Below are 27,721 nucleotides of genomic sequence, written 5' to 3'. Positions count from 1 at the left end.
CAGTTTCCATGCTAAGAAAGCCCTGAATTATCAGAGAATTTTGAAAGGGGCCTTTTGACTTAGGCCAGTGTACATAGGATGGTGTCAGTGACATTGTTGCACATAAGGCAAAGAGTCTATGATTTATAACTAAAAATGTTAAGCAGCTGTCCATAAAGATAAATTAATTCATACTGCTCATAATTGCAGCTAATATAGTAATATATCAGGTATAGATACATCAATTATGAACTTTGATATTACTGTGAGCATCTTAAAGCTAAGAATTTCTCATTCCATGGCACTTTAGTACAAAGCAAAGAGATTTTTTAACTTCAAAAATTTTATATATTCAAATTCTGTATATGGCATGAAGAAAAAAAATATTCTCCAAAATGAGATTTCCTCCAAAAAAGGGGAAAACTGGAATAAACAGCTAACTGCTACCTTTAACAAATATTCATAAAGACAAAAAAAAATTTTAAGCTGTTTTAGTGGCATAACTGAATCATTTAAAGCTTTTTGGTGAGGGGTCAGCTTTACAATTAGGGTTTTTCTGACTTGCATTCCAGAAAATACCCTGTTCTTTTAAAATATATGTGTGTATGTATGTATATATGTATATATACACACACATATATACATACATATATATATACACACACACATATATACATACATATATACACACACACATATATATACACACACATATATACATACATATATATACACACACACATATACATACATATATATATACACACACATATATATACATACATATATACACACACATATATATACACACACATATATATACACACACATATATATACACACACATATATACACACACATATATATACACACACATATATATACACACACATATATATACACACACATATATATACACACACATATATATACATACATATATGTATGTACAACACATATATATGTACATTGGCATCCATACTAATAATCCTTTATATTTTCACCACTCTACTTTTAAAAGCATACACACACACACACACATACACACACACACACACACATTATGTGTATATAATGACACATTATATCATTTATTCTATCACTTTAAGAATCTCCAAAGCCAAGATGTCACTACCACTAACACAAGTGAGCTCAGAACTGACAATATTGCTGTGTTTCCTCGCAGAAACAAATATAAACCAATTTGAAGATGACATACTCAATCCAGGCCATTTCGTACTTACACAACTAAAATCTTATTTATGCTGAACATAAAAATCTAATATTACAAAACATCCAAGAAAATAAACCATATGGGTACATGTAAGCAGATTAAACACAGAGCAGATTAGATATTTAAAATTTCAGGTAATGAAATTATTGACCTCAAATTATAAAATCATATATTCAAAATCAGTCAATGTATAAAGAATAACTCTTTTTATTAAAAACGGCCAAGTCACTTTTTTAAAAACTAGAAATTTTGTTTTTAAAAAAGAAACTTCTAGAAATTAAAACCTCAGTAGATGGATGAAACAGTGGATGGATTAAGCTAAAAAAAAAAGACTTAATGGATTGGAAGACAGAGCTAGAAAATAAAATAACATATCACATGGAGATGGAAAATATAAAAAATCAAAAAATATGGAAGATAAAATAGGATAGAATGTGATGGATATGAGGGCAATGATTTTGTCTGTTCTTTTATTGTACTATTAGGTCCTCAATGCCTAGAATATTGCTAGAAGAGAATGTGTACTCAATACTTTGTTGGGGGCATAACTGAGTGAACAAATACAATTTCCCAAAGGAAAGACTAGATGTAAAAGTGAATATTTGAGAAAAAGTTTAAGAACTTTACAAAATTGAAAAAAGACATAAAACCCTCAAACTCACAAAAGACAATAAGGATTGAGTAGAAATATACAAATAAAACCATATCTAGACACATAATAGTGAAACCATAAAACACCAAAGGCACAGGGAAAATAAATAGAAAGGTAGATTCAGCATAAAGAAATGGCAAGTAAACTGAAAGCACATTTCATAACAGCAACAATGGAAACTCCTGAGAAATAAAATGGCTGCCAATCTAGAAATGCATATTCAGGAAACTATTCAAAATTAAGGGCAAAAATAAGGACTTTTTTAAGAAAAACAAACATTGAGAGTTTATCATTAACAGACCTTCACTCAAGGGACTTTCTTTTCCCCAAAGATGGGGTCTTGCATGTTGGCCAGACTGAAGTACAGTGGCTACTCACAGATGCAATTTTAGCATGCTGCAGCCTCAAACTCCTGCCTCAGATGATTCTCTTGCCTCAGCATCCTAAGTAACTGGGACTATAGGGACATGCCACTGCACTGGCTGAAGATACTTTAAAAATGTATACTTCCGAAAACAAGAACTTGGATTCAGGAAAACAAACAAAAAAGAAAGTCAATAAAAAAAAAGAAAAGGTGAAAAAAGAAACAGGGAAATATTAGGTACTTTAAGCAAGAGTTGACTATATATAAATATATATATATTAAAGCCTGTCTTTAAAAGAATAGTTTCAAGGGTATTACACAAGCTAAATAAACGTGCTGATTAATAACATGTAAGATGGCATTAAAGTATTCCAAGGTCCTTCTAGGAATAGGAGGAGAACTGAGTTCCTGAATAACTTTAGACATAGTTATTGTAATTAATCAAATGCAAGACAGCATCAACGAGAAGATCTAGGATTATTTCATGTTATGAAGAAAAAGAAGAGACTGCCAATTAAACTGTAAGGGGCATCATGCCCCCACGCGAGTCCTATACAGGATATTAATTGAGCACACTAGACTCTCATTTCCTTGAAATTTCTTTCATCTATTCTAAGAGAATTGTCCATTTCTCCTGCCCTCAATTGCATTACTTATTATAGTGTAATAGATCATCCTTTACCAATATCTCAGTAACAAAAAGTATATATATTTTTAGGTTCCATATAGTGCCCTCAGTTATTCTTTTGCAAGAAAATGTGGAATTGCTGTCATTCCCCCAATGATAATATTTGGTTCACTAATATAAAACTTATATACCATGATGCTGTCTCTGCATGTCTTTCTGCATACACAATAAGTTTCTGTTTCAGTGCCACATTTTAGTCTAGTAGTTTTGAAAACATTTAAAATGGATATTTAACTCAACATTGGTAGGAACAACTGCATCTAATTCAGTTACAGTAATAACAATCTGAAGAGCAATATGACAAGTTCCGGCACACGTAGGCCATGACAGCTGTGTATGACTACTGCCTGGCCAACAGCAATTGGAAGATGGTCATCAGTTATAAAACATGTATTTATTTCAGAGACAGTACCATGGGAAAGTGTCTATCTTAGAATTGATGAAATATTATGAGTATGTTTGCTAAAATGTTAAAGGCAACTATATTAAAATAATAGAAGTAGAATACAAATCTTCAAACCACTAGCTCCAAGAGTGGCAGAAAATAAAATGATAAAAATCAATTAAAATTTTTCAGAAAAAAAGAAATAAACATGGAAAAATCAGAAAACATAACACAAATAAAATGAAGAAATACATCCAAATATATTGCTTATCACAGCAAGTGTGAGTTGACTAAATTTACCAATTAAAAGATGGATATTTTCTATTTGTATTACTTCAAAAATCTACTTATATAACATTTATAAATTATGTTTAAGCCATAATGACATAGAAAGGTAAAAGTAAAAAGATAGACAAAGAAAAAATAGATAACTATTACTCCAAAGAAAACAGGCAAAACTTATTAGGAATAAAAATGCTCAGTATACGTTAATGAAAAGTTCTCCAAGAAAGAAATACCAATCTTAAACTTATGTTTACATAATAAAAAAACCCCCTAAATTTATAAAGGCAAGCTTGACAAAATTACAAGTGACAAACCCAAAATTATAATAGAAAATGTAAAAAATATCTGTTAGTAACTGATAGTCCAAACAACTGCAAACTTATTGAGGATATACAAAATTTAAACAATATCATTAACAAGAGTTCTTTAATCATATAGAGTTCTTTAATCATATATCTAATAATATAGATACTACTTTATATAATAATTAGAGAATATACATTCCTTCAGGCACATTTTTTTTTTGGTTATACTTTAAGTTCTGGGGTACATGTATGGATCGTCAAGCACACATTAAACATTTAAAGAGGCAGCGTAGTGTGATGGCTAAAAATAGTTTCTGATGTCACATTCTGGGCTTAATTTTTGGTTCTGGTACTTACTAGCTATACAACCTTGGTCAAGTTACATTATTAGCTTTTCTATGCCTGTTTTCTCATGTATAAAACGGGAATATTAGTATACTTACCTCAAAAATTTACTGAAAAGAATTAATATATTAACATGTGAAAAGCTCTTAGAACAGTTTCTGGTACACGATAAGTGCTACATAAGTATTAGCTATTATTATTGACACGGATTAGCCATAAACTCTGTAACAAAGCAAATATCAACTACTACCAAATAACGGGTATCATGCAGTTCACATTCTCTGACTATATGCAGTTAAGATTTCACTTAACAACAAAAAGATTATAAAATTCTTGGGGAAATTAAGACTAACTTCCAAATCACCTGTGAGTCAGAGGAATTCACAATAAACTAAGAAAATATTTAAAATTTACAATAAAAACATATCTTAAACCTGTAGAATGATGCTAAATGTTACTTAGCAAGAAATGTATGATTTTGCATGGTTATATTGGAAAATAAGAAAGTTAAAATCATCAATATCCTGATTATACAGTTGAGGAGATTAGAAAAAGAACAGCAGAATAAAGTCAGAGAAAGCACAAAAAGTAAAGTAGTAAAGACTTAAAAAGAAATTAATGAGATTTTGAAAAGATCTTATACAGATGATCAATAAACCAAAACTTAAAAAAGTGGAAGACAAAGCTTTGAAAATATTGATAAAATATCAATGAAAAATAGATTTAAATACAGATGCTACAGAAAAAATAAGAATAATTCAAACAATTTGAATTTGATGCTAATAAATTTGAAAACTCAGATAAAATATAAATTGCTTAGAAAATATGCTTTACCAAAAGTGACTGAAGAAAATTCCTAATTTTCCTCAAAGAGATTGAATCAGTAGTTTAAAAATCGAAATACACAGATTTATGGTGCCAGAGAGTTTTACAGTGTTCTATGAAATCTTTGAGGATTAGGTCATCATGATATTACAAAACTCTTGCAGATAACAGAAAATGTGGAAACATTTCTCAACTCATTTTATGAAGCCACTGTGTATAACTTGATAGCAAAGTCAGGTAAAGACAGTAGAAAAGGGACATTTAAAGACCAATCTCATATATAAGCATAGTTCTAAAACTTCTTTTAAAATAGCAAATGAAATTTTAAAATGCTTTAAAATAAACAATCAATTTTATTTTGCTCCAGGAATACAATAATATTTCTATATTTTAAAAATCTATTTCTGTAATTCACTACATTAACAGATTAAAGGGGAAAATAGGATTATCTCAAGAGGATAGAAAAATCAGTTGATAAAATTAAACAATTCTTAGAAAAACAGGAATAAATGGGAACCTCCTTAATCTGATAAAGAGCATTAACCAAAAGCCTGGAGCAAACATTATGCTTACACTGAGAAGTCAGAAAACTCTCTTTAAATAAAAGGAGAGAAGGATAACTCAATCTATTCAACCTAGTTCTGAACAGCTAGTCAGGATATGAGACAAAGAAATCATATAACAGGCCAGGCGCGGTGGCTCACGCCTGTAATCCAAGCACTTTGGGAGGCCGAGGCGGGTGGATCACGAGGTCAAGAAATCGAGACCATCCTGATCAACATGGTGAACCCCCGTCTCTACTAAAACATACAAAAAATCAGCTGGGCATGGTGGCAGTAATCCCAGCTACTCGGGAGGCTGAGGCAGGAGAATTGCCTGAACCCAGGAGGCGGAGGTTGAGGTGAGCCGAGATGGCACCATTGCACTCCATCCTGGGTAAGGAGAGCAAAACTCTGTCTCAAAAAAAAAAAAAAAGAAAAGAAAAAGAAATCAAATAACAGAATAAAGATGGGAAAGGAATAAACAAAACCATAATTATTTTAAAGTGATGACTTATACATTAAAAAAAAAAATCCAGGAATGTGCTTCTCCCATTTGAAACATATTTTTTCTTGATCCTCTCCTCTCTCCCCATCCCATTCTTTCTAAATACCAGCCCATTTCTCTGCTCTTTATGGGAAAATGCCCTGGGTTGTCACTGCTCATCTTCTTCAATTCTTCTCTTCCCACTGTCTTGAACTACTCCAATCTTGCTTTCAGGCTGGCCCATCCAGTGACAACAGCTCTTGTCAGGTCATAATGACCTTCACCTGTCTGAGCCTCAGTCAGTTCTCAGTCTTGACCAATCAGTGACAAATCTTGACAAATCTCACTTGACCAATCAGTGGCATTTGACATAACTCTGTCCTTAGAACAGTTTATTCACCTGGCATTCAGGACCCCATGATTTTCTGACTTTCTTCTTTTTTCAATCGATATTTCTTCTCAGGTTATTTTCCTAGTCTTTCATTATCTCCTTGACTTCTGGGCACGGGGCTCAATCTTCAGACTTTTTACTTTCTGTCTGCACTCACTCCCTTGGTGATCTCGCTCACTTTCAAGGCTGACAAGTTCCAAAATTATAATGGTTAGCCCAGACTTCTCTCCTGCTCCAGACTCATACAAACAATACTTGCACATCTCCATGCAGAATTCTGACAGCTCAGACTTTACACATGTAAAGTGGAACTCGTGATTCTTCCTACATTCCCTTTCCTTCACCCTCCCTCTCCAAATTCCTTCCTTCTTTAGTCATCTTCATCTTACTGACAATTTTATCATGCTAGTTTTTCAGGCCAAAAATCTTCAAGTTCTCTTTTTCTCTCTGTCTCTGTCTCTCTCTCTCTCTCTCTCTGTCTTTCTCTCTCCATCACACACACTGCTTCAGCAAATCCTGTTGGTCCTATCTTCAAAATATATCCAGGATCATCTGAACACTTCTCACCACCACCACTGCTCCATCATGGTCAGAATCTCCGCTGCTTCTTATCTGAATTATTTCAGTAGTCACTTACCTGGCCTTTCTTATTTCACTCTTGCTTTTTCACAGAATATTCCCAAAACAGGAATAGAAAAAAAAACTCAGGCAATGTTACTTCTGCCCAGAAGTCTCCAGTGGCTGCCCAAGGCTCCAATGATCCCACCTCCACTTCTCTCCTAACCTCATCTCCCTTTCCCCATGTTCCCTTCACTACAGCTACACTGACCTCAGAAATTCCAGTCTACAACCTCAGGACCTTTGTACTTAATGATTCTTCTGCCTGAAACAATTTCCTCCAGTACAGCCACACTGACCTCAGAAACTCCCTTCTACAACCTTAGGACCTTTGTACTTAATGGTTCCTCTGCCTGAAATGATTTCCTCCAGGTATCCACAGTATTGCTCTCTCATCTCCTTCAGGTTTTGCTTAAATGTCAGCTTTTGTCTCAGTAGGGACTACTTTGTCCACCCCATATAAAATTTCAAGCCTCCAATACCCTGTCACTGCCCTCCGCTTTGATTTTCTGCATAGCACTTACTTATCTTCTAATGCACTACATATCTTCCTCGTTTATTTTTTTACTTTCTGTCTTATCCAATTAAATGGATGATTTCAGAGGCATTTTTGGGGGGTTTTGATTACTGTTATATCCTAGCATCCAATTTACTATCTGAAATATAGATGCCTAATAAATATTTGTTGAATAAGCAGGAAGATGTGTATAGACAAATTATTAAGATTAGTGGGAGAGTTCAGTGAGTCTGCTGGGCATAAGATCACACTATACAAGAATCATTTATGTTATAATCAACTAAAAATAGAATTGAAAAATATAATTTTAAAAAAAGAATATATATAGTCTCAGAAAAAAAACATACCTTTAACAAAAGATGCACAATATTCTTAACATTTATGATAAAATATCATAAAACCTCTTTGAACATTTAAAAACATATAAAGGGATAGAAATGCAATATCTATAGATATGAAGACTGTACATAATGATGTGAATTTTCTTCAAATTAATCTATAGATATAATAACACCCAATTAAGATACTGATAGAATTATTCATAAAAATAGGAAAAGCTTAATATAAAATTGTTAAAGAACAAAAACAAAGCAATGTTAAGAAGTTTGAGAATACTGTCCTACCAGATATCAAGACTTATTACAAAATAAGAGATGAGCTGTGTATCAGAGTGAGATATGCAATCTACATAGGTGCCAAAGGACTAATACAAGAATATACAAAATACTCCAAGTTAATAAAATAAGATTTTTAAACTACAATAGAAAAAAAGAAAAAGAAGCGTAAATAGGCAGTTCACTGGAAGCAAAGTGGTAGGCACTCGCTTCAGAGGAAAACAAATGGAAAATAGCAAACATATGACAAAATGGTCAACCTTGGTAATAATGAGAGGAGTGTATATTTAAACAATTATATGCTACTTCACTTAGATTCAAAAAACTTTTTCAAATCTGATAAAAGCAAGCACTGGTGAGGATATAAAGCCACTGGAACTTTCATACACTGATGTTCTGTGTGGAAACTGGCAAATCCACATTGGAAAGCAATTCGTTAGTATACCATAAAGTTGCAAGTACACAAAACCCCAAAACCAGTTGTTTCACTTTTAATTGTGTACTTTAGAAATACTTGGCAATTACTAGTATTTAGAACTTAAGGAATAATTGGCCAAAATTGCCAATTACAAGAATGTTTACTGTAGCACTGTTTAAATAATAAATGTAAACCAAAGGAAAAAAAAAAGAACGATACATTGTAACACATTCATATAAGGGAATACTCTGTCTCAGCAAAAATAAATGAGTTGGAACTATATGTACCAATATAGACAAATCTCAAAAACATAATTTGAGCCCTATGATAACATTTATATAAAGTCTAAAAATGCTAAATACTATGCTATCATTCACTTTGGAACCATGCATATGTAGCAAACACAAAAACCAAAACCAACCATGCATAGCTAAATACACAAACAGGATATTGGTTACCTTGGGAACCATAAGGGAGGAGAATTGGATTAAAAAGAGACATGCAGGGATTTTTGATTGTACCTAACATATTAAAGTGGGTGATGCTTTGTGCCTGGTGTGTTTCATTGTTAAAAGAGAAAGAAAAGGAACTGGAAGTCAGGTGGATCAGTTGGGTATGAGGTGAACACCAATGGAAAGGTGGGAGAAGGGGATGAGTGCATAAGGAGACAATCTCACTTGGAGCAGTCTGGGAAGAAAGCCAAGTTAGTACAAGAAACGGTTATCAGGTAAAAATGGTCTAGAAAAGGACTCAAAATCAAAAGACAAAGCTTAAAAGTATGTTTGGGAACTTGGAGAGGATATTGAGTTGAGGAGTCACATGTTCAAAGTAAAGCATAAGGGCAAAACATCCCATAGCAGTATTTTGGAATAACTGGTAGAAAAAGAGGACATGGACCGGAGAACAAAATCTAGTAAGGTTCAATTATTTTGTGAGTGGCTTTGGGGGAAGCATTGAAGGCTTGGTTGCCAAATTTTTGGATTCCACAAAGCTGAAAGTGAAAAGTAATATATTTGACAGAATCATGATGTTTAAAACACATAGATATTCTGGAATAAGAGCCTAAAGACAGAATTTTTTTTTGCAATGTTTACAATGTGGCATAATACACTTCGAAAAATTTAAACTTATCTAATTACAAGTCTTGATTCAACCTGAATGCCTTAGCACATCACAGGACAAATGTGAACAACTGATTTGTAAAAACACAGAATATTTCACAAGTATTAGTAGTTGTTCTAAGCAATGGGTTCAAATATTGGGCAATGATAAATTACAATAATAAATTAGGACTATTCCAAAGGAGGGTAACCACAATGTTAAGAGTGTAGGCAATACTTAGGAGCTTCAACAAAGCATTCTCTAACAACGTAGAAACAAGATTGTCCTTTGAGTATTAAACCCATAAAGCCACTAGAATGAGTGGGATTAACCAGCTACAGGCCTAAACCAAGATGTTATCTTTTCATGGGTGACTTTGCAAGTGAGTTAGACGTAATCTCAGGGAGGAAGGGCTGGAATGTGATTGTAACAGAGGACAAAGAAACCTAATCAATAATAGTATTTCTTATCCAAAGAAAGATTGAATAAACAGACTTGAGGAGAGCAACATTCTGATGCATATGAGTTATAATTTTCATTGTAACTCAACAAATCCTTTTCTAATTTATATTTTCAAGTCTTGTATTTGGATAGTATGACTTGGATAGCATTTCTCATGTACCAACAAAGTTGAGTTTTCCAGCTGTGACAGTTGAGGGTTACAACATGAGATAGTATAACCTTTCCCTGACACAGGCTCCTTCTTTGTCATGGAAAAATCCAAGGATACTAAGATGTTTAGCCGGGAGGAGACAAGCCAGAGGTGAAGGCTGGTGCTTATCTTCAAAAGGTTTAAAGTTTTTCTTGTAGAAACGAGGTTAGACTCTTTTGATTGTCGGGGGCAGAGAACAGAACAGAGACAACAGGTAGAAAGTACAGAGTAAGATTTCATCTGGCTAAGAGGAGGAACATGTTAACCACTTGAACTCCCAACAATAAAACAGCTAACATCTTTCTCAGGGTTCTTTGATCATAAGCAACAGAGAAAGTCTGAATAAGTATAGCAAATAATAATAATAATAGCAATAATAAAAAGATAAGAAGTGGACCACATATTTGAAAGAGAAAGTGAAGTACCAGGCCTTAAAGGGGGCAGTGATCAAGGCAGCTACAATGATAGAGGGGCAGAAAGTAAAGAACTGTTTCTCTGGGGCACCATCCTCATGATGAATCACCCTCTGCTGATATCTTCCTTAAAATTACTTGGGAAAAAATTCTGATTTTCAAGCTTAGGCCAGGTGTCTCACCTCTTTTCTCCTCCACGCCTGATGGGGAAGGGTAGTGGGCCATCAAGAGTAGGGAATCTTGATGGAGACACAATCAAGGCTTCATGCAATGTAAAGGGACAATTTACCATACGAAAATTGAGGAGCAGGTGAAAATACTAGAAACCCACCATATTCTCATCATTGCAAGTGCAGGAGAAAGCCACTTATTTTTCAGCAATCTTCTATGCTGATTGTTGGAAAAGGCGATTCAGAAGACCCCTTTCTGTTCTATGTTTCTGAAGAGAAATTGAGGGGTGGAATTGATTACTGGGATCCAGGGTCATTAGGAAAGGCCTAGTAAGAAATAGCTGGGGCTGGACGTGAGGGAAGGATGGGACGCAGCTAACAGGGGAGTAAGCCATAGGGCAGGCATGGTGCTTCAGTGCACTAATCAGAAAAGGAAGATAAGACGCTCCTGGAATTGGTTACCTCAAACTTGATATATTTAAATTAGAAGCTACCAGTTTTCTTCTGTTCCATGACATGGCTACAGATAGAGAAATTGAAGAAGTAAGATGTGATAAAAGTTAGTAAATGAAGAAGACACAGGAACTCCTGTCTCTCCAGACCTCCTGGTAGAGTGAGATGCTATTTGGAGAATTTAAGGAATGGATGATGATCCTAATGACAAGGGACCTGCCAGCCTTAATAGTTAACCAATGGAGCTATATAACAGAACTGAGTCACAGTCCTAAAATTCTGAATTTGATGTCTGTGAAACAAAGCAATTAATGAAGGAAAGAAAAGCAATAACTGGCCACTAGTGACCTCTAGTGGAAGTAGGCTTTAGGGAACTTAAATGATCTTTGATTTCTGTTTTGTTTTGTTTTCCTATTAAGAAGATGAAAATCAGTGTTTTTTGCCAATTTATCTGCAGAGGAGTGTGAAGGAAGGAGCTTCTGAAAATAGGGCAAAAATCCTACCCAGAAAATGAAAATGTACCACAAACATGTTGGGCTTTGAGTCAGACTAAGTTGAATAATGTTCTGGAAAAGATGTGGATGAGTAATTGCCGTCAAAGACATTACCTGAGAAAAGAAGAGTTTTTGAGCAATGACTTCACTGGTCACTGGGGGGAGTTTGGCATATTAATGGCAGCCAGCAAGAGAAAATAGGCTTGAAAAGGAGGCTGCATGGGTTGCCAGGATACCTTTTAAACATCTCTTCTTTGTAACATGGAAGAACGTTATTGTTTCTGAAATACGCATACATTTGCCAATTCAGTATTGTATGGCTTGAGTCCCACCACTTTCCTTTTCCTAATGGGTGTCTGTGCCAAGTGTTGGCAAACGCTGCTAAGCTGGGAGGATGTGGGCAGATGCCTGGTGACCTTAGGCCTTTGAAGTGAGACCAGCCTCATAGAGGATCCAAGTGCAATCAAGAAGGTCAACATCAAACCACACTGGGCACTCCACATCCATCTCCTTTGGGAAGTGCTTTCAGAATATATAATCTTGACATTGAAGAGAAGCAAAGGAATGCAAAGATTGATGGGAGGTTTTACATCTGTCTGATCACACTGGGGACTAATAATGGGTGGGTAGAATTAAATGGCAGGTCCCAGGAGCAGGGGTGTGGGTGGGTAGAAAAAGAAGCAAGGGAAAGATAAAAAATAGAGACAATACAGAAATAAACAGAATCAGCTTATCAAGCCCTGGGCAACTGTCACTTCTGGCAGCAGAGCGATCGTTGTCCTTGTCTCATATTACCTGCGTGGCAGGAGGTGTCATCCTGCCTTCTTTCATTATTCAGCCTCTCCCACATACCCTGCTCTTGTTTACTGTTGCTATTGTGCTGCTCTGCAGGCCTGATTTTCCCCTGGATTTGCTCTCTCCTCTCAGTGTCATTTCAAGGATATAAAAATAGCCCCTAAATAATATTTTTGTGAGAATTCCATGCTGGTCTGCAATGTTCAGAATTCTAGTCTTTGTGTGTGTGCAAAAGATGATCTAACTGCCCCCTAAGCCATGACTTCCCTACTGTCATTTCTTAGATGCCAACAAAACCACAAAGCAGAGTTAAGGGAGACCAATGTTAGTGGTATTTCCTCTCTCCCCTGCAAAGATCCTTCTGCCAGGATATATACAAATCTCTAGCTCTAGGATAGGCCATTTTAGAGATGTAGTCTATAAACCAGTTTACTTACTGAAGATGAGCTAATTATCTTAATTTGCTCCAAAGCTTCTGTCAGGCTGTCTTCAATCTCAGAGTCATCTAAGGAGAAGAGGTCCCCAGCTCGTGAGAGATCTTTTTGTCCCAAAACCAGTCTGAATAGTTGATGCATGGTGAGGAGCAGTTTGATCAGTTGACTTTCTATAGACTCAGAGCCATGTGTTTCAGTTATCAGAGCTCAATAAGACAAAAACACGTAGCAGGAGGTATATTTTGTATTCCATGGAAGGTCATTTTTCTCCAGACTTTGAGGTCTTCATTGACACTCTCTGCAAGGGAAACAAATGACACAATATAGCCACTGGCAGAATGGCATAAGCTCAGAATGTGAACTTGGTGTCCAGAGGGGAGAGAGAGAAAAAAGAAACTTGGAAACATGTGCCTAGAGTAACAGATCCTGGTTTAATCATCTTTAAATGAGCTCTTTCTTTGTTTTTGTCTCAAAAAGTCTTGTCAAAAATTACTAGGTTTCTCCAGAATTTAATTTGAACTTTAAAAGTCAACATGAGCCTCATTTTCTCCTTTCTACATCCTTCTCTTCTCTCCATGTCACAAGGACAAGAAACAATCATGCCTAATACTTGCCAGATTTTCCTCAAGCAGATTCTCATCGGAATCAAACAGAAAGGGAAAACAAAAGAAAAGAAGGAGCATAGGAAACACCACCGAGACCCACTTCCTGGAACCCTTTCTTCCAGAACCAGGACAAAGAAACCAGTGCTTACCCTCTTGGTTGGGCTGCCTTGCTATGCTAGCAGTAGAAGCTCCCCCCTCCATCAGTCAAAAAGGTGACCTCAGTACTTACCCTACTCCTATGTATTCTATACTCAAGTAGCAATGAAATGAAGGATGCTGCTTAGGAGAGTGGGGTTAGATAAATCTCTACTGAATGTGAAGATGAACTTGATCACTGAAATTGAACATGATAGCCTTGCCATGCAGGCTAAAGAGGAGGGCTTTGAGATCAGGCAACCTTCCCTCTATTCCCACAGTTGAAATAATAAAGTCCCACTATATTTCTCACCCAATTAACAGTCTACAGAGAGTAGGGCAATGGCACAAATTAGACATCTGATTATTCTCATCAGCTCCCTTCTGGGCCTAATATAATCACAGACCATTTGCACTAGTAGAGATCTTAGTAATCATTTAACAGCCAGTGAGGTTTAATGACTTCCCTAAGGCCCCATAATAGCTGTGGCAAGGCTAGTCTCCTGATTTCAGTCCAGTGGGCTTCCCTCACAGTTTACAGTAGAGTGGAATCACCTTATACATATGGGTAGCTCACAAACGCAGCCACAAGATTAGATAGTGAGAGCCAAGAGTGAGTTCTATAATATAAGCAATAGGCAATTCTGCCTAGCATTTTACTCTGAATGTGTTTGCCAGAGAGTGGGAAAAGGGAGAGGAGAGTCTATTGTTCCCTTGGGTAGTCTCAGACCTCTCCTCTGAGATATCGCTGTGGGAGCACCTCTGTGTTGAATGCAAGTTTAAAGACACATACGCTTCATACAACATGGCCTCTAAATACGAGCCAAATCTTTCATAAGACACTCAACTAAATAAGCAGTCTGTAGTATTCTAAGTGGTACAATTCATGGGCCACAGGGATTTCAAGGGCAATACTGCCTATATGAAGTTTTTATACTATCTACCAGCTTTTGAAAAATGATGCCTGATACTTACATACCTTGATCTATGTACCAGGCATAAACACATTGTAAATATTAATTCATTGAATCCTCATAATTATATGAAGATATATCATCCCCACTTCATAGGTAAGCAACCTGAGGTAGTCAAATAACTGCTAAAGCCATGCAACTACCAAGCTGGAGAGAGGGAATTTGAACCCAGAGACTCCAGTAGTGCTAGACTCCAAGTTCATAACCATTACGAAATACTGACTCCATGTAAGATGTGAGGCTTCTGTTAGGAGTAAAGTTTCTCAGAGCATTATTAATATTTAGTGATGAAGGTGTGAGCGTGGTTATCAAGCAAGAAAATTCATTTCTCTTCCCTCCTACACTGCTCCTGGATCCTTGCCCATCTGTGCCCTGGGATTTAGAGCAACCAGAGAGCAAGAAGAGGAGATGCTTGAGGGAAGAGCAAGGGAGAGTGGTAAGCTTTCAGAGGGAAGTGGAGCACAGCGTGAGGTAGTGCGAAGCAGTTTGCAACCTGGCAAATGCGGAAGGATGAATCACAATGTCTATAAGAAAAATCAGCACAGCGTTTTCCTGCGTTTTTCTCCTAACACATTTTCCTCCCAGGTTCAGACATTTACATTGACAAGAGTCTCAATAACATAATACTCAGGAAAGGTGGATGGAAATGACTTCACCTGACCTGTCAGCTTGTTGGACATCCAGCATTCCCTGAAATAGATTCAGCTGCCCCAGCCATAGATGCTCAGGAGCTCCAAGAAGGAGCAGAAATACAGACTAGTACAGAAGAGCACCCCCAAGCTTTTCCTGGGCTCTTTCTGCACGTTCCACATTTATATGATACCTGGTGTGGAGTCCTACATTTATGCTTCCAGCATCAGCTTTTACTCTTGAGGGTCCATTACATGGAAAACATTGCTTTGGGCCCTAAACAGAAACATCAAGTTGTTTAACGCACAGCCATGCAGGAAAGCTTTCACAAATCTAGGGGTGGAGTGGGGAGAGATAACATTTGCGCATTATTTTGCAAAGGGCTCTCTTATGCATTTTCAACTGTGATCTTCAAAACACCTTCTACAATATGGGGATAACCAAGAGAAAAATCTCGTGGATAATACAAAAAGAAGTTTGGGGAAGTACAAGGGAGAGAGAAGTCACTTACAGTTGAAGATGATAATTATTAGCTTTATGGAGGAAATGGCATTTGAGAAGCACCTTTTAGGATAGCTAAGATTTTTATAGGGTTTTATCAATGCACCTTGTGCTGAGTTCATACTAAATCATCTGCTCATCTAGGAACTGAGGATTAAGTCCCAGCTCAGCTACAGCTGTTGTGGGACATTTAGTTCACTTTTTTTTTTTCTTTCTTGAGGCTTGGTTTTCTTATCTGCAAAATGGAGCTAATACACACCTAGTCTATTTCACCAGGGTGTTTTGAGGGTCACAGGTGATAATGTGTAAAGAATCCCTTTCTAAAATAATGACACAACTGATATTTGGTGGGTGTTTGCCATGTGTCAGGCACTTAACTCAGTGCTTCCCCCATATTGAATTACTTAATTCCTCTGACAACTCCATGCAATCAAAAACTGATGTTTAGAGAGGAAAGTAACCACCATCCCAGAGGCACCTGAAGAGTAAGTTTCAGAGTCAGGATTGAAGGCAGCTGGTCTCCCAGGATGGTTGTATTCATTGTGATATAGCTGGCCTAGAATTAGAACCTGTATAATGCCATTTTTTTAAAAGAACAGTGCTGTTTCCATTCTCACAATGACTGCTAACCTTGGCTTTTGTAAATTGCTAGATCATTTGCAGGATGCAAAGAGAGGTAAAGCTGCATACCTCCTTTTATCTATCAGAATTGCTGGCCTTTGTTTCCCAGAGTAGGCACCCCAAGATCATTCCATCCTGGCGCCAAGCAACTGAAAATCTATGGATCCCACCCCTACCCAGACGATGTGTAAACGAATGCTAATCTTAGCATCTGTGAACTCCTTAAATGACAATCAGAATAGTCCTCTGGCCCTCGAAATGTCCAGAACCCCCTCACCCTCATCTCCGCCCAGAAGCTGATTTGAATCCACTGGCCCTCGGAATGTCTGAAGCCCCTCACCCCATCCTCTCCCCTCACCCCCGAGGCGATTTTACGGGTATAAAAGGTCTTGTCACCCTCTTTTACGGGGCCACGGGTTGGAGAGACGTGAGTCCTCCGTGGTCGCCGGCAATAAACCCTGCAATTTGGCATACTTTTGTTCTGGTGTTGACTTTCTGTGCTAAGTTCAATGCAACATTTTGGAGGCCCCAGCGAGATATTATTTTTCATCACCAGACAAAAGCCATTTCAGAGTCTCGCCTGGGTGGCTGCTCCCACCTCGGAAGCCTCTAGGGGAGGCGCCCCCTGAGCTGTCTCAGGGCCCCGGAGGGCCACTGCGGAGGAGCGCCCACCCGGCCGACATTCGCCCAAAATTCTCCAGGGTCCTAAAAGCCTCCGGAGGTAGGTTGGTTTGGAATCTGGGAACCGGTTCAAGGGAAAGGGCCTGTGTCGGGGGACTGACGAGTCACTGCAACTCTGACCTGGCAAGCCTCACCGAGACGTCGCTTGAGGCTTCTGGTGGCTGGCATAGTGGGTGCCAGCCTTTTGGTGGCTGTCATAGTGGGTGGCAGCCTTCTGGTAGCTGGTACAGTGGGTACCAGCGTCGAGCAGCTGGTATAGTAGATATCAGCTTCTGGTAGTTGGCATAGTGGGTGTCAACATTAGATTGTTTTCCGTAGCCTCTGTGTGAGTGAGAGAGTGTGTGAGTATCTATGTAGTCCCACGGCTGAAAAGCTACGGGATTTGAGTGGGCCTCCACCCGCGGTTCCACGGGAACGTCATAAGGCATAACGGTGATTCACCTCAGAGCTGTCCTACTCGGACTTCCATCCTGAGGTGACCAGGCTCGGGGATTATACGAGTACACCTTAGTCAAGACGTTCCTGAAATACCCCTCCGGGGGCGTGGCCGGGCAGGCAACTGAGTGGTCTCCTCTGGGAGGCTCCCATCCCTTGTTCGTCACTCCTTCATGTGGTTCTGTCTCGCTTGTAAATTTGTTAGTTTTATTAGACTTTTGCTAGCGGACATACACTGGTTCAGACCATCTTCCCTTGAGGTAGGAGATATATTACAGTGGTTGACGAACCACTGGATGCAGGGAACTTTCATTGATTATACCCCTGCAGAGATTACTCTCTTCTCCTTCTTTCTCATCTTCTTCTTCTATCACTGAGGCCTCATTCTTTCTTTCTCCGCCATGTGGCAGATAGTCTTAACTTTAGTTGTTTTTATTCTCTTCCTTGTTATGATCATTGTGGCCTGTAAATTCTCCCAGCCACCTCCACCGGGAAAGGAGTACTTTTGCCCCTGCTGGGTCTGAGTCCATGTCAGGAAGGCAGTTGTGCCCTCGGCACCTCGGAAGCAGTTTCTTTGGAGTTGTAGGAAACAAAGTCCTAGACCAGGGTCTACGAGAGCTCTTTGTCAGATTGGGATGGAAAACTGGTAACTGCCTATTCTGCCAGAAAAGTGTCCAATGTTGTTATGGGCAGTGCCCGGTGGTGTATCACAGGGAGGCATACTGGCATCATCCCAATTGTTGGGAATTTGGGTGCCATAAACCACTAAAGACAGATTGGCAACTCTTTTGCTCACTGTATGAATTGTGGTGGGTACAAAATACACACCCAGTTGACCTGTTAGTTCATCTCTTTTGCCATATCCCCACTTTTCCACGGGCTTTGGATAGGAGAGCCTATAATCGGGAGAATTATGCCCAAGCAGCAGTAAACCTCCATAGAGCTTATTCTCGCCAGCTGTGGTTTGGGGAGAAAGAGACCGCCACCGTACCCTGGCCCTTATCCCCTGTTCCTTTGGATAGGACTAGAGACAGACCCACCAATTCAATTGTCTGGTCCTTGCAGGACCTGGCTGCGGAGGCCTTACTAAAACCTGCTTTAGAGAGAGCAAAATTTGAGTTGGAGGTTTTCCAAAATTGGCTATACCACAGAAAAAGAAAGACACGAGTAGTAAGCAAGAGTTGCAAAGGAAAGGAAAAGAAAACAAGTGAGAGGAAATAGGGAGAGAGAGGGAGACAGGAATTAAATGCTTTTCAGGGTCCCTGCGTAAAAGTGAGAAAAAAAAAAAAAAAAAAGGTTGCGGGCGGGGAACTCACAGTCAGCCCAGCAGCGGCTTGGAGCTCAGTTTAAACTGACACAAAAAGCATTTTTTTCTTTTTCTCCTCTGCCAGCTGCCAGCCACACCCGGCTTTCAGGCAGGACACACTGCCTCAGAGTGTAGCATTTGCATCTAAAGAACCGGCTTTAAGAAAAGCTTTTTCTAACTCTTAGCAGTGCAAATTATTTGTTAGCACAGCAATTAAAATTAGGGGGGGGCCACAAGCTACAAAATTGTTAGTTTAAGTCCTAAATAAAGCCAGTCTTAATTAGTAAAATTTCCCAAGAAAAAAAAATTTTAAACTGAGAGAAAAAAGAGGGACGAAATGGGCTCATCTCAGTCCCGACCATGCACCCCGCTCCGATGCATGATGGAAAACTTTAAATTAGGATTCTCTGGCCAGTATGGTGTTAAACTAACCCCACAGAGGCTTCAAACCCTCTGTGAGTTAGAGTGGCCAGCCTTTGGAGTAGGCTGGCCAGATACGGGGACATATGACCCCAAGATAACTCAGGCTGTCTGGAACATCGTGTCAGGGTCCCCAGGCCACCCTGATCAATTTCCATACATTGATCAATGGTTGAGGCTGAACCAGCACCCCCCTCCTTGGCTTGAAAAATGTATAAAGCGTGCTGGACTTCAGGTTATGCTAGCAGGCCCAAAGAAGGGCCCCTCAGCGCCGGCTGTGCTTCCAGGCCCTGCAGAGGACCAAGAGTTGCCTCCACCATATTCTCGGCCTTCAGGGGTGGGGTCCCGACACCCCTCCCCGGACAGTACTAATGACCAGCCCTTGTCTCCTCTCCACACTCGAAGCGGGGCCCCACACCCGCCAGAGCTGTTGCCCCTCCGGGAGGCACCTCCCGCAGATGGCAGCAGCCGGGGCCGCCCTTTCTTTGTTCATATCCCCTTTTCCTCTAGTGACTTGTATAACTGGAAGGCTCAACACCCTCCATTTTCTGAAAAACCCCAGGCACTCACAGGGCTCCTGGAGTCAGTTTTACAAACCCACCGTCCAACCTGGGATGATTGTCAGCAGCTGCTCCTGGTGTTGTTTACCACGGAGGAAAGAAGTAGAATTAGACAAGAAGCCCATAAAGCAATACTTGGGACAGGGGGAGGGTCAGTACAAGACCGCCAGGAACAAATTAATGAACTTTTTCCTTCCACCAGGCCCCAGTGGGACCCAAACACCCCAGGGGGCATGCAGGCTTTGAACAATTTTCACCGGTACTTATTAGAGGGAATTAAGGGGGCAGCCCGAAAACCCACCAACCTCTCCAAGGTAGGGACCGTGACCCAGGGTCCACAGGAGCCTCCTGCCGCTTTCCTTGAGCGCCTACAGGATGCCTACCGCACCTACACCCCTATTGACCCTGAGGCCCCGGAGAATCAAAGGGCCATCAATCTGGCTTTTGTTTCCCAGTCAGCCCCAGACATCAAAAGAAAGTTACAAAAATTAGAGGGGTTCCAGGGAATGAATCTAACTCAGTTGTTAGAGATCGCCCAAAAAGTTTTTAACAATAGAGACACCTTAGAAGCCAAACAAGAAAAGAGAGTTACTAGGGCAGTAATAGCAGCTCTCCAGGAAACCTACACCTCCACTGGAGGTCAGGAAAACCGAGTTATATCAAGGGGACCAGAAATTCAGCAAAGAGGCCCTAGGAGACAGAGGCCCCAGTTGGGTCCTAACCAATGCGCATTCTGCCAAAGAGAGGGACACTGGAGGAAGGAATGTCCAGAAAGAAGGAGTCGAGGGGTAATACAGGAGAGACAGCCAAGGGCCATTTTCAGCTTGGAAACCCAGGACTGACAGACCCCGGGCTCTTATCAACTAAGCCCCCAGGAGCCCAGGGTCACTTTGAAAGTTGGGGGCACACCTGTCAGTTTCTTGGTCGATACTGGCGCGGCCCACTCGGTCCTTACTCAGCCGTTGGGACCTCTGTCCAACAGAAAAACAATTATTCAGGGAGCTACAGGAAAAACCACATCAAGCCCTTGGACCACCAACCGACTCGTTGATCTGGGCAATGGTACTGTCACCCACTCCTTTTTAGTTATCCCAGAGTGTCCATATCCACTCCTAGGACGGGATTTACTCCACAAACTTCAAGCAAGTATTTCTTTTTGCGAGAGTCAGGCTTGCCTCTCAATTCCTCCCCCCTTGACATCAGGGCCACCTCAGCAAATCCTCATCACCTGTGCTCTATCAGACGAGTATCTCTTGCAGGAAGCTTTATCCTCAGAAGCAGACCAACCGCCAACATCGGACCTCCTCCGCCAGTTTCAAGAAAAGGTACCTGGAGTATGGGCTGAGACAAATCCCCCTGGCTTGGCAAGTCACCGTACCCCGGTCATGGTCCAGCTATTGGCAACGGCAACTCCAGTCCAGGTACGACAATATCCCATGAGCCAGGAAGCTAGACGGGGAATTGCTCCACATATAACCAGACTTCTACAAGGAGGAATCCTTACTACCTGTAAGTCCCCCTGGAATACTCCCTTACTCCCCGTCTTAAAACCAGGCACAAAGGATTATCGACCTGTTCAGGACTTGAGGGAAGTAAACAAACGAGTGGAAACTGTTCATCCTACAGTTCCGAACCCATACACCCTCCTGAGTCTTTTGCCCCCGGACCACCTCCACTACACGGTCCTGGACCTAAAAGACGCATTCTTCTGTATACCGCTGGCTCCAGTCAGCCAGCCCTTATTTGCTTTTGAATGGACTGACCCAGACACGGGGGTTTCTGGGCAACTCACTTGGACAAGACTGCCGCAAGGTTTCAAAAATTCCCCTACGCTGTTTGATGAGGCATTGAGCCAAGACCTTGCAGCTTTCCGAGCTGAGTTCCCAGAATGTACCCTGCTCCAATACGTGGATGACTTACTCTTGGCTACAAAAACCCAGGAGGCTTGTAAAGAGACCACTCAGTCATTATTAAAAACCCTGCAGACTTTAGGGTACCGGGTCTCAGCTAAAAAGGCCCAACTCTGCCAGCCGAGAGTTACTTACCTGGGCTATATTATAGAGAATGGCAACCGGGCATTGGCACCCAGCCGAATCCAAGCAGTGCTGCAAATACCCACCCCCACTACGAAACGTCAAGTTCGAGAATTCCTTGGGGCAGTAGGATACTGCAGACTATGGATTTTGGGATTTGCTGAGATAGCCAAGCCCCTGTATGCCTGCACTGGAGGAAATCAGCCCTTGACATGGACAGAGGTAGAGCAACGGGCTTTTGACAAGCTCAAGACTGCCCTGACTGCGGCCCCTGCCCTGGCCTTGCCAGACATCTCTAAACCTTTCCAGTTGTTTGTGCATGAAAAACAGGGAGTCGCTAAGGGGGTGCTCACCCAAACTCTGGGACCCTGGTCCCGGCCAGTCGCCTACCTCTCAAAAAAACTTGACCCCGTAGCCTCCGGATGGCCAGCTTGCCTAAGAGCAGTAGCGGCCACAGCCTTATTAGTCAAGGAGGCGGACAAGCTGACTTTGGGGCAGGAGTTAAACTTAGTAGCTCCCCATGCAGTGGAGTCGCTACTCCGTGGAGCCCCGGGAAAATGGATGTCAAACGCCCGCATAGTTCAATATCAGGCCTTACTCTTGGATCAGCCCCGCATAAAGTTCTTAAAAACCACAGTTTTAAACCCTGCTACATTGCTACCTGACAGCAAGCCAGAGGAGCCCTTACATGACTGCCAACAGACAATAGACGTCCTCCACGCTGCGAGACCGGATCTCACTGACGTCCCCCTGCAGAACCCGGAAGAGGTACTGTATACAGATGGAAGCAGCTTCATGGTCAATGGAGTCAGGTACGCCGGGGCAGCTGTGGTTACCCTAGAGCGGGTTATCTGGGCCCAGGCTCTCCCACACGGGACCTCAGCCCAGAAGGCAGAACTCATAGCTCTAATAAAGGCCTTGAACTGGGCAGAGGGAAAAACTGTCAATATCTACACGGATAGTCGATATGCCTTTGCTACAGCCCATGTACATGGAGCCATTTATAAAGAAAGAGGGCTGCTTACCTCAGAGGGAAAAATCATAAAAAACAAAGAGGAAATCCTAGCCTTACTAGAAGCTATATGGAAACCTAAGGCAGTGGCATTAATACACTGCAAGGGACACCAGAAAGGAGATTCACCAGATGCAAGGGGAAATAGGGCAGCGGACCTGCAAGCCAGACAGGCTGCCTTGGGGCCGGTAAAACCTCTGACTCTTCTTGTGACTCTGCCGGCCCCAAACCTGCCTCCTACCCCGATATACTCGCCTGAGGAAGAAAACTTTGCTAAAGAACAGGGGGGATGGCAAGATTCCACAGGATGGTGGATTCTACCAGACACAAGGATTGTGCTCCCCGAGGCCCTAGGAAGGGTACTAGCTAAGGACATACATCAGGCTACCCACTTAGGGCAAACAAAACTAACTGAGCTGCTGAGGGCCAGATACTACATTCCACACTTATATGAGATTGTTAAGGAAACTTCTACTCGTTGTGACGTCTGTGCCAGAGTAAATCCAGGGGCCAGTAGGTCTAGTCAGACAGGGATAAGACTTAGGGGTACTAGCCCAGGGGAACACTGGGAAGTAGATTTTACAGAAATAAAGCCCCCAGCTTGTGGCTATAAATACCTCCTTGTGTTTGTAGACACTTTCTCTGGATGGGTCGAGGCTTTTCCTAGTAGGTCAGAAACCGCACTGGTAGTAACAAAGAGATTGCTACAGGACCTGGTTCCTCGGTTCGGCTTGCCCCTGACACTGGGATCAGATAATGGCCCCGCCTTTACGGCACAAGTTTCCCAGGGCCTGGCGAAGGCCCTGGGCATATCCTGGAAGCTACACTGTGCCTATCGCCCCCAGAGTTCTGGGCAGGTTGAAAGGATGAACCGGACCATCAAAGAGACTTTAACAAAATTTATCCTAGAGACCGGTGAAAACTGGGTCAACCTGCTTCCTTTTGTTCTCCTCCGTACCCGATGTACTCCCTATAAGAAAGGCTTTACTCCTTTTGAAATCATGTTTGGTAGGCCCCCTCCCTTACTCCCCAAACTTGCAGACACCATACAGGCGGAAATCCATAACCATACACTCCTTAAGTCCTTGCAGGCACTCCAGTCTGTCCAGTCCCAGGTGCACACACTCATCAGGGGAGCTCAACCTACCTCAGGGGACCTCACTGACCAGCCGGTACACCCCTTCCAGCCGGGCGACGAAGTCCTGATAAAGAGATTCACCACCTCCGGCCTGACTCCTCGATGGAAGGGACCCTACACCGTGATTCTGGTCACCCCCACGGCTGTCAAGGTGAACGGACTAACTGCCTGGATTCACCACTCACATGTCAAGACGGCCCCGCCGGATGCACAATGGAAAGTGACCTCAGCTTCAGCAGACCACCTAAAGCTAAGACTTTCGCGCTCCTCACAGTAACCTTCCTTGCCCCCCTGATTCATGGTGTAGCCCTTCGGAGAGGACCCCCCTTGACACCCACCTATTACCGATGGATCCTTACTGAAGGGGCCACTGGTGGATATGTTAGTTCTAAAACTGAAAGGGGATCCACCCTTATAAATGTAACCCTGGAATACATTCCCAGAAACCCCATAACCTTTTCCTTGGACCTTTGTGCCCTCTTGGGAGCTACTCTCAACCAGGGGGAAACAGGTGTCAGGAGAAAAAGGGCAGGCTTCGCTTGGGGAGGCAGAGTAACAGCCCTAGATGTAACAAAACCCGGGTGTGGAAATGTGGGGGCCGAAAAGCAGCTTCAGACAATAGGGCTATATCTATGCCCAGGGTCCACACCAGATAAGAGATGGAATTGTGGAAACTTAGATGAGTTCTTCTGCCCCTATTGGGGCTGTGAGTCTATCTCCACTATAACAGGATATACTACAAACAGAGACACTTTCATCTCGTTCACCCGAGACTCTCCCCCGAGCCCTTGCCACACCGGTTCTTGTAACCCACTCAAAATAACGGTCCTGTATCCAGATGGGAGATGGGCAACAGGGCGAACCTGGGGTCTTAGGGTATATATGAGTGGATGGGATAAGGGAAACATCTTTACCATCCAGCGTATACCATTGCCCAGAACTGACCGCCCAGTGGGACCCATTGCCGAGGTCCTAAGGCCCCCGGAAATCATCTCCAAGGTCCAGATAGCCCCCAGTCCTAGCCCTGTTACTCCCAATCTATCCCCCACTCCTAGCTCTGCTATATCCATTCCAAACCTGTTCACAGAAGCCCCCCCAGACATAGAAGGCTTGAACCTTCTAAACATGTTGTCCTCCACACACCACCTGCTCAACCAGACAAACCCAGATCTAGGAAAAGATTGCTGGCTATGCTTAAATCCACAGCCACCGTTTTACATAGGTCTAGCAGCCCAACCCGACATAGCCCCCTCAAACACCTCTTGTACTGAAAGGCAGTTCCACATAACACTAGGTGATCTAGAGGGAGAAGGCAGATGTTACCACTCCCCTAATTATAATCTCACCAGCTCCCCCTACCGACGTTTTTGCAAAAATACCCTCATTTTAAGTTATAGTCAAACAAGTTTTTACTACGCTGCCCCAGACTCGGTCTGGTTTGCCTGTACTTTTGGCCTCACGAGCTGTATTTCCACCTACCAGTTCAACAACTCCTCAAAACCCATTCTTTGTACCCCCGTGTATATATTACCCCGGGTAAATGTTTACAGTGGGCCCCAAGGTGAAATTCTCATAGCACCTGATACAGACAGACGTTGGAAACGGGCCCCCATAATTGTACCCCTATTAGTGGGACTTGGAATAGCAGGATCCACCGCTATAGGAATCTCTGCCTTAGTCACTGGGGACCAAAATTTCAAAGCTCTTTCACACCAAATAGATGCAGATATTACCCATCTGGAAAATTCCATCACCAAATTAGCTGAACAAGTGGATTCCTTGGCTGAAATGGTATTACAAAATAGAAGGGGGTTAGACTTGTTGTTCTTGAAGGAAGGGGGACTGTGTGCGGCTCTCGGTGAGCAATGTTGCTTCTATGCAAATAACTCTGGAGTTATCCGAGACAGCCTTGCTATGGTTAGGAAAAACTTAGAAACAAGAAAACACCTCAGAGAGGCCTCAGGAAATTGGTACCAAAAACTGTTCTCTTGGTCCCCCTGGCTGACATCCTTGCTCACTGGCTTAGCAGGTCCTTTAATGTTAGTGATCCTAGGGTTGACATTTGGACCATGCCTTTTAAACATGCTCCGCAAGTTTATCCAAGAAAGAATAGATTCGGTAAAATTAATGGTTCTAAGATCTAACTATGGGCCCCTGTGTCAAGAAGAAGACACCTATTAAAGATTTAATACATGATTATAAGAACAGGGGGGAATGTGATATAGCTGGCCTAGAATTAGAACCTGTATAATGCCATTTTTTTAAAAGAACAGTGCTGTTTCCATTCTCACAATGACTGCTAACCTTGGCTTTTGTAAATTGCTAGATCATTTGCAGGATGCAAAGAGAGGTAAAGCTGCATACCTCCTTTTATCTATCAGAATTGCTGGCCTTTGTTTCCCAGAGTAGGCACCCCAAGATCATTCCATCCTGGCGCCAAGCAACTGAAAATCTATGGATCCCACCCCTACCCAGACGATGTGTAAACGAATGCTAATCTTAGCATCTGTGAACTCCTTAAATGACAATCAGAATAGTCCTCTGGCCCTCGAAATGTCCAGAACCCCCTCACCCTCATCTCCGCCCAGAAGCTGATTTGAATCCACTGGCCCTCGGAATGTCTGAAGCCCCTCACCCCATCCTCTCCCCTCACCCCCGAGGCGATTTTACGGGTATAAAAGGTCTTGTCACCCTCTTTTACGGGGCCACGGGTTGGAGAGACGTGAGTCCTCCGTGGTCGCCGGCAATAAACCCTGCAATTTGGCATACTTTTGTTCTGGTGTTGACTTTCTGTGCTAAGTTCAATGCAACACATGACTGTGTGAGATTATTGAGCCACCTCCCTTCCCATCAGCTCTCATTCAGTGAGCACCTCCACAGGCTGCACATCCCTTCCTAGATAAAGGCTGACAAGGCACGTTATTTATTTTTCAGCAGCTCTCATCAACATTTTGCTCAGGTGTCTGGCTTCTCTTGCTGGTCTTTTTGTGACAGCAGAATGGTCAGAGCCAGATCAAATTCTACCTCATGTTTGAGAAACTCCCTATCCTTATGAATGTTATAGTCCTGTGGCCTGTGTGCATGTATACATATACATGCACTATATACACACAAGCACACACATGTACACACATGAACATATGTGCACATACTTTATAAACATCAACCTTTTTGCTAGACACTAGACACTTTCTTCTCTTAGTTCTCCCATCAGCCCTGCTGGTAGATATTACCACCTAAGAGGAAACAGGACCGGTGAGGTTAAGTGTCATGCCTAAAGTTACACACAAAGCCAAGATTCACATCCAGCTAAGTCAGACTCCAAAATCTCCTACTTTTTGTATGACTTTTAAAAACTGACTTCTAAAATTCTTTCTTACTGCTCTTAGTTTGCTTCCTTCATAATTTCTTTCTCTAATCTTTAAAGGGTTCTAATCGGAGGCCCACCTTCTCATTATTTAGTTTTTTGTTTTGTTTTGTTTTTTAACTGATATTGGCTGGCGAATCAGCTT

At 41.5% G+C, this 27,721-nt stretch overlaps 1 protein-coding gene across 7 annotated transcripts in view; it reads right to left on the bottom strand.

Annotated features, from left to right (window-relative positions):
* The window catches only part of VEPH1 (ventricular zone expressed PH domain containing 1), a 232,489-nt gene that overhangs the window by 200,314 nt on the left and 4,454 nt on the right, over nt 1-27,721 (bottom strand). For 6 of the 7 annotated variants that reach the window (XM_008983589.5, XM_035278812.3, XM_035278811.3 and 3 more), the window contains exon 2: nt 13,162-13,456. The exons of the other annotated variant lie outside the window; for it this stretch is intronic. In XM_008983589.5, coding sequence (XP_008981837.1) covers nt 13,162-13,299 — 138 coding nt within the window. In that variant the 5' untranslated portion in view covers nt 13,300-13,456. The remainder of the gene's footprint in view (nt 1-13,161; nt 13,457-27,721) is intronic. 7 annotated transcript variants of the gene reach the window in all.

This window comes from Callithrix jacchus, chromosome 17, assembly GCF_049354715.1.
Source record: "Callithrix jacchus isolate 240 chromosome 17, calJac240_pri, whole genome shotgun sequence".
NCBI lineage: Eukaryota > Metazoa > Chordata > Mammalia > Primates > Cebidae > Callithrix > Callithrix jacchus.
Note: the sequence above shows the minus strand (reverse complement) of the source record. Positions and strands in the feature narration are given on the sequence as shown.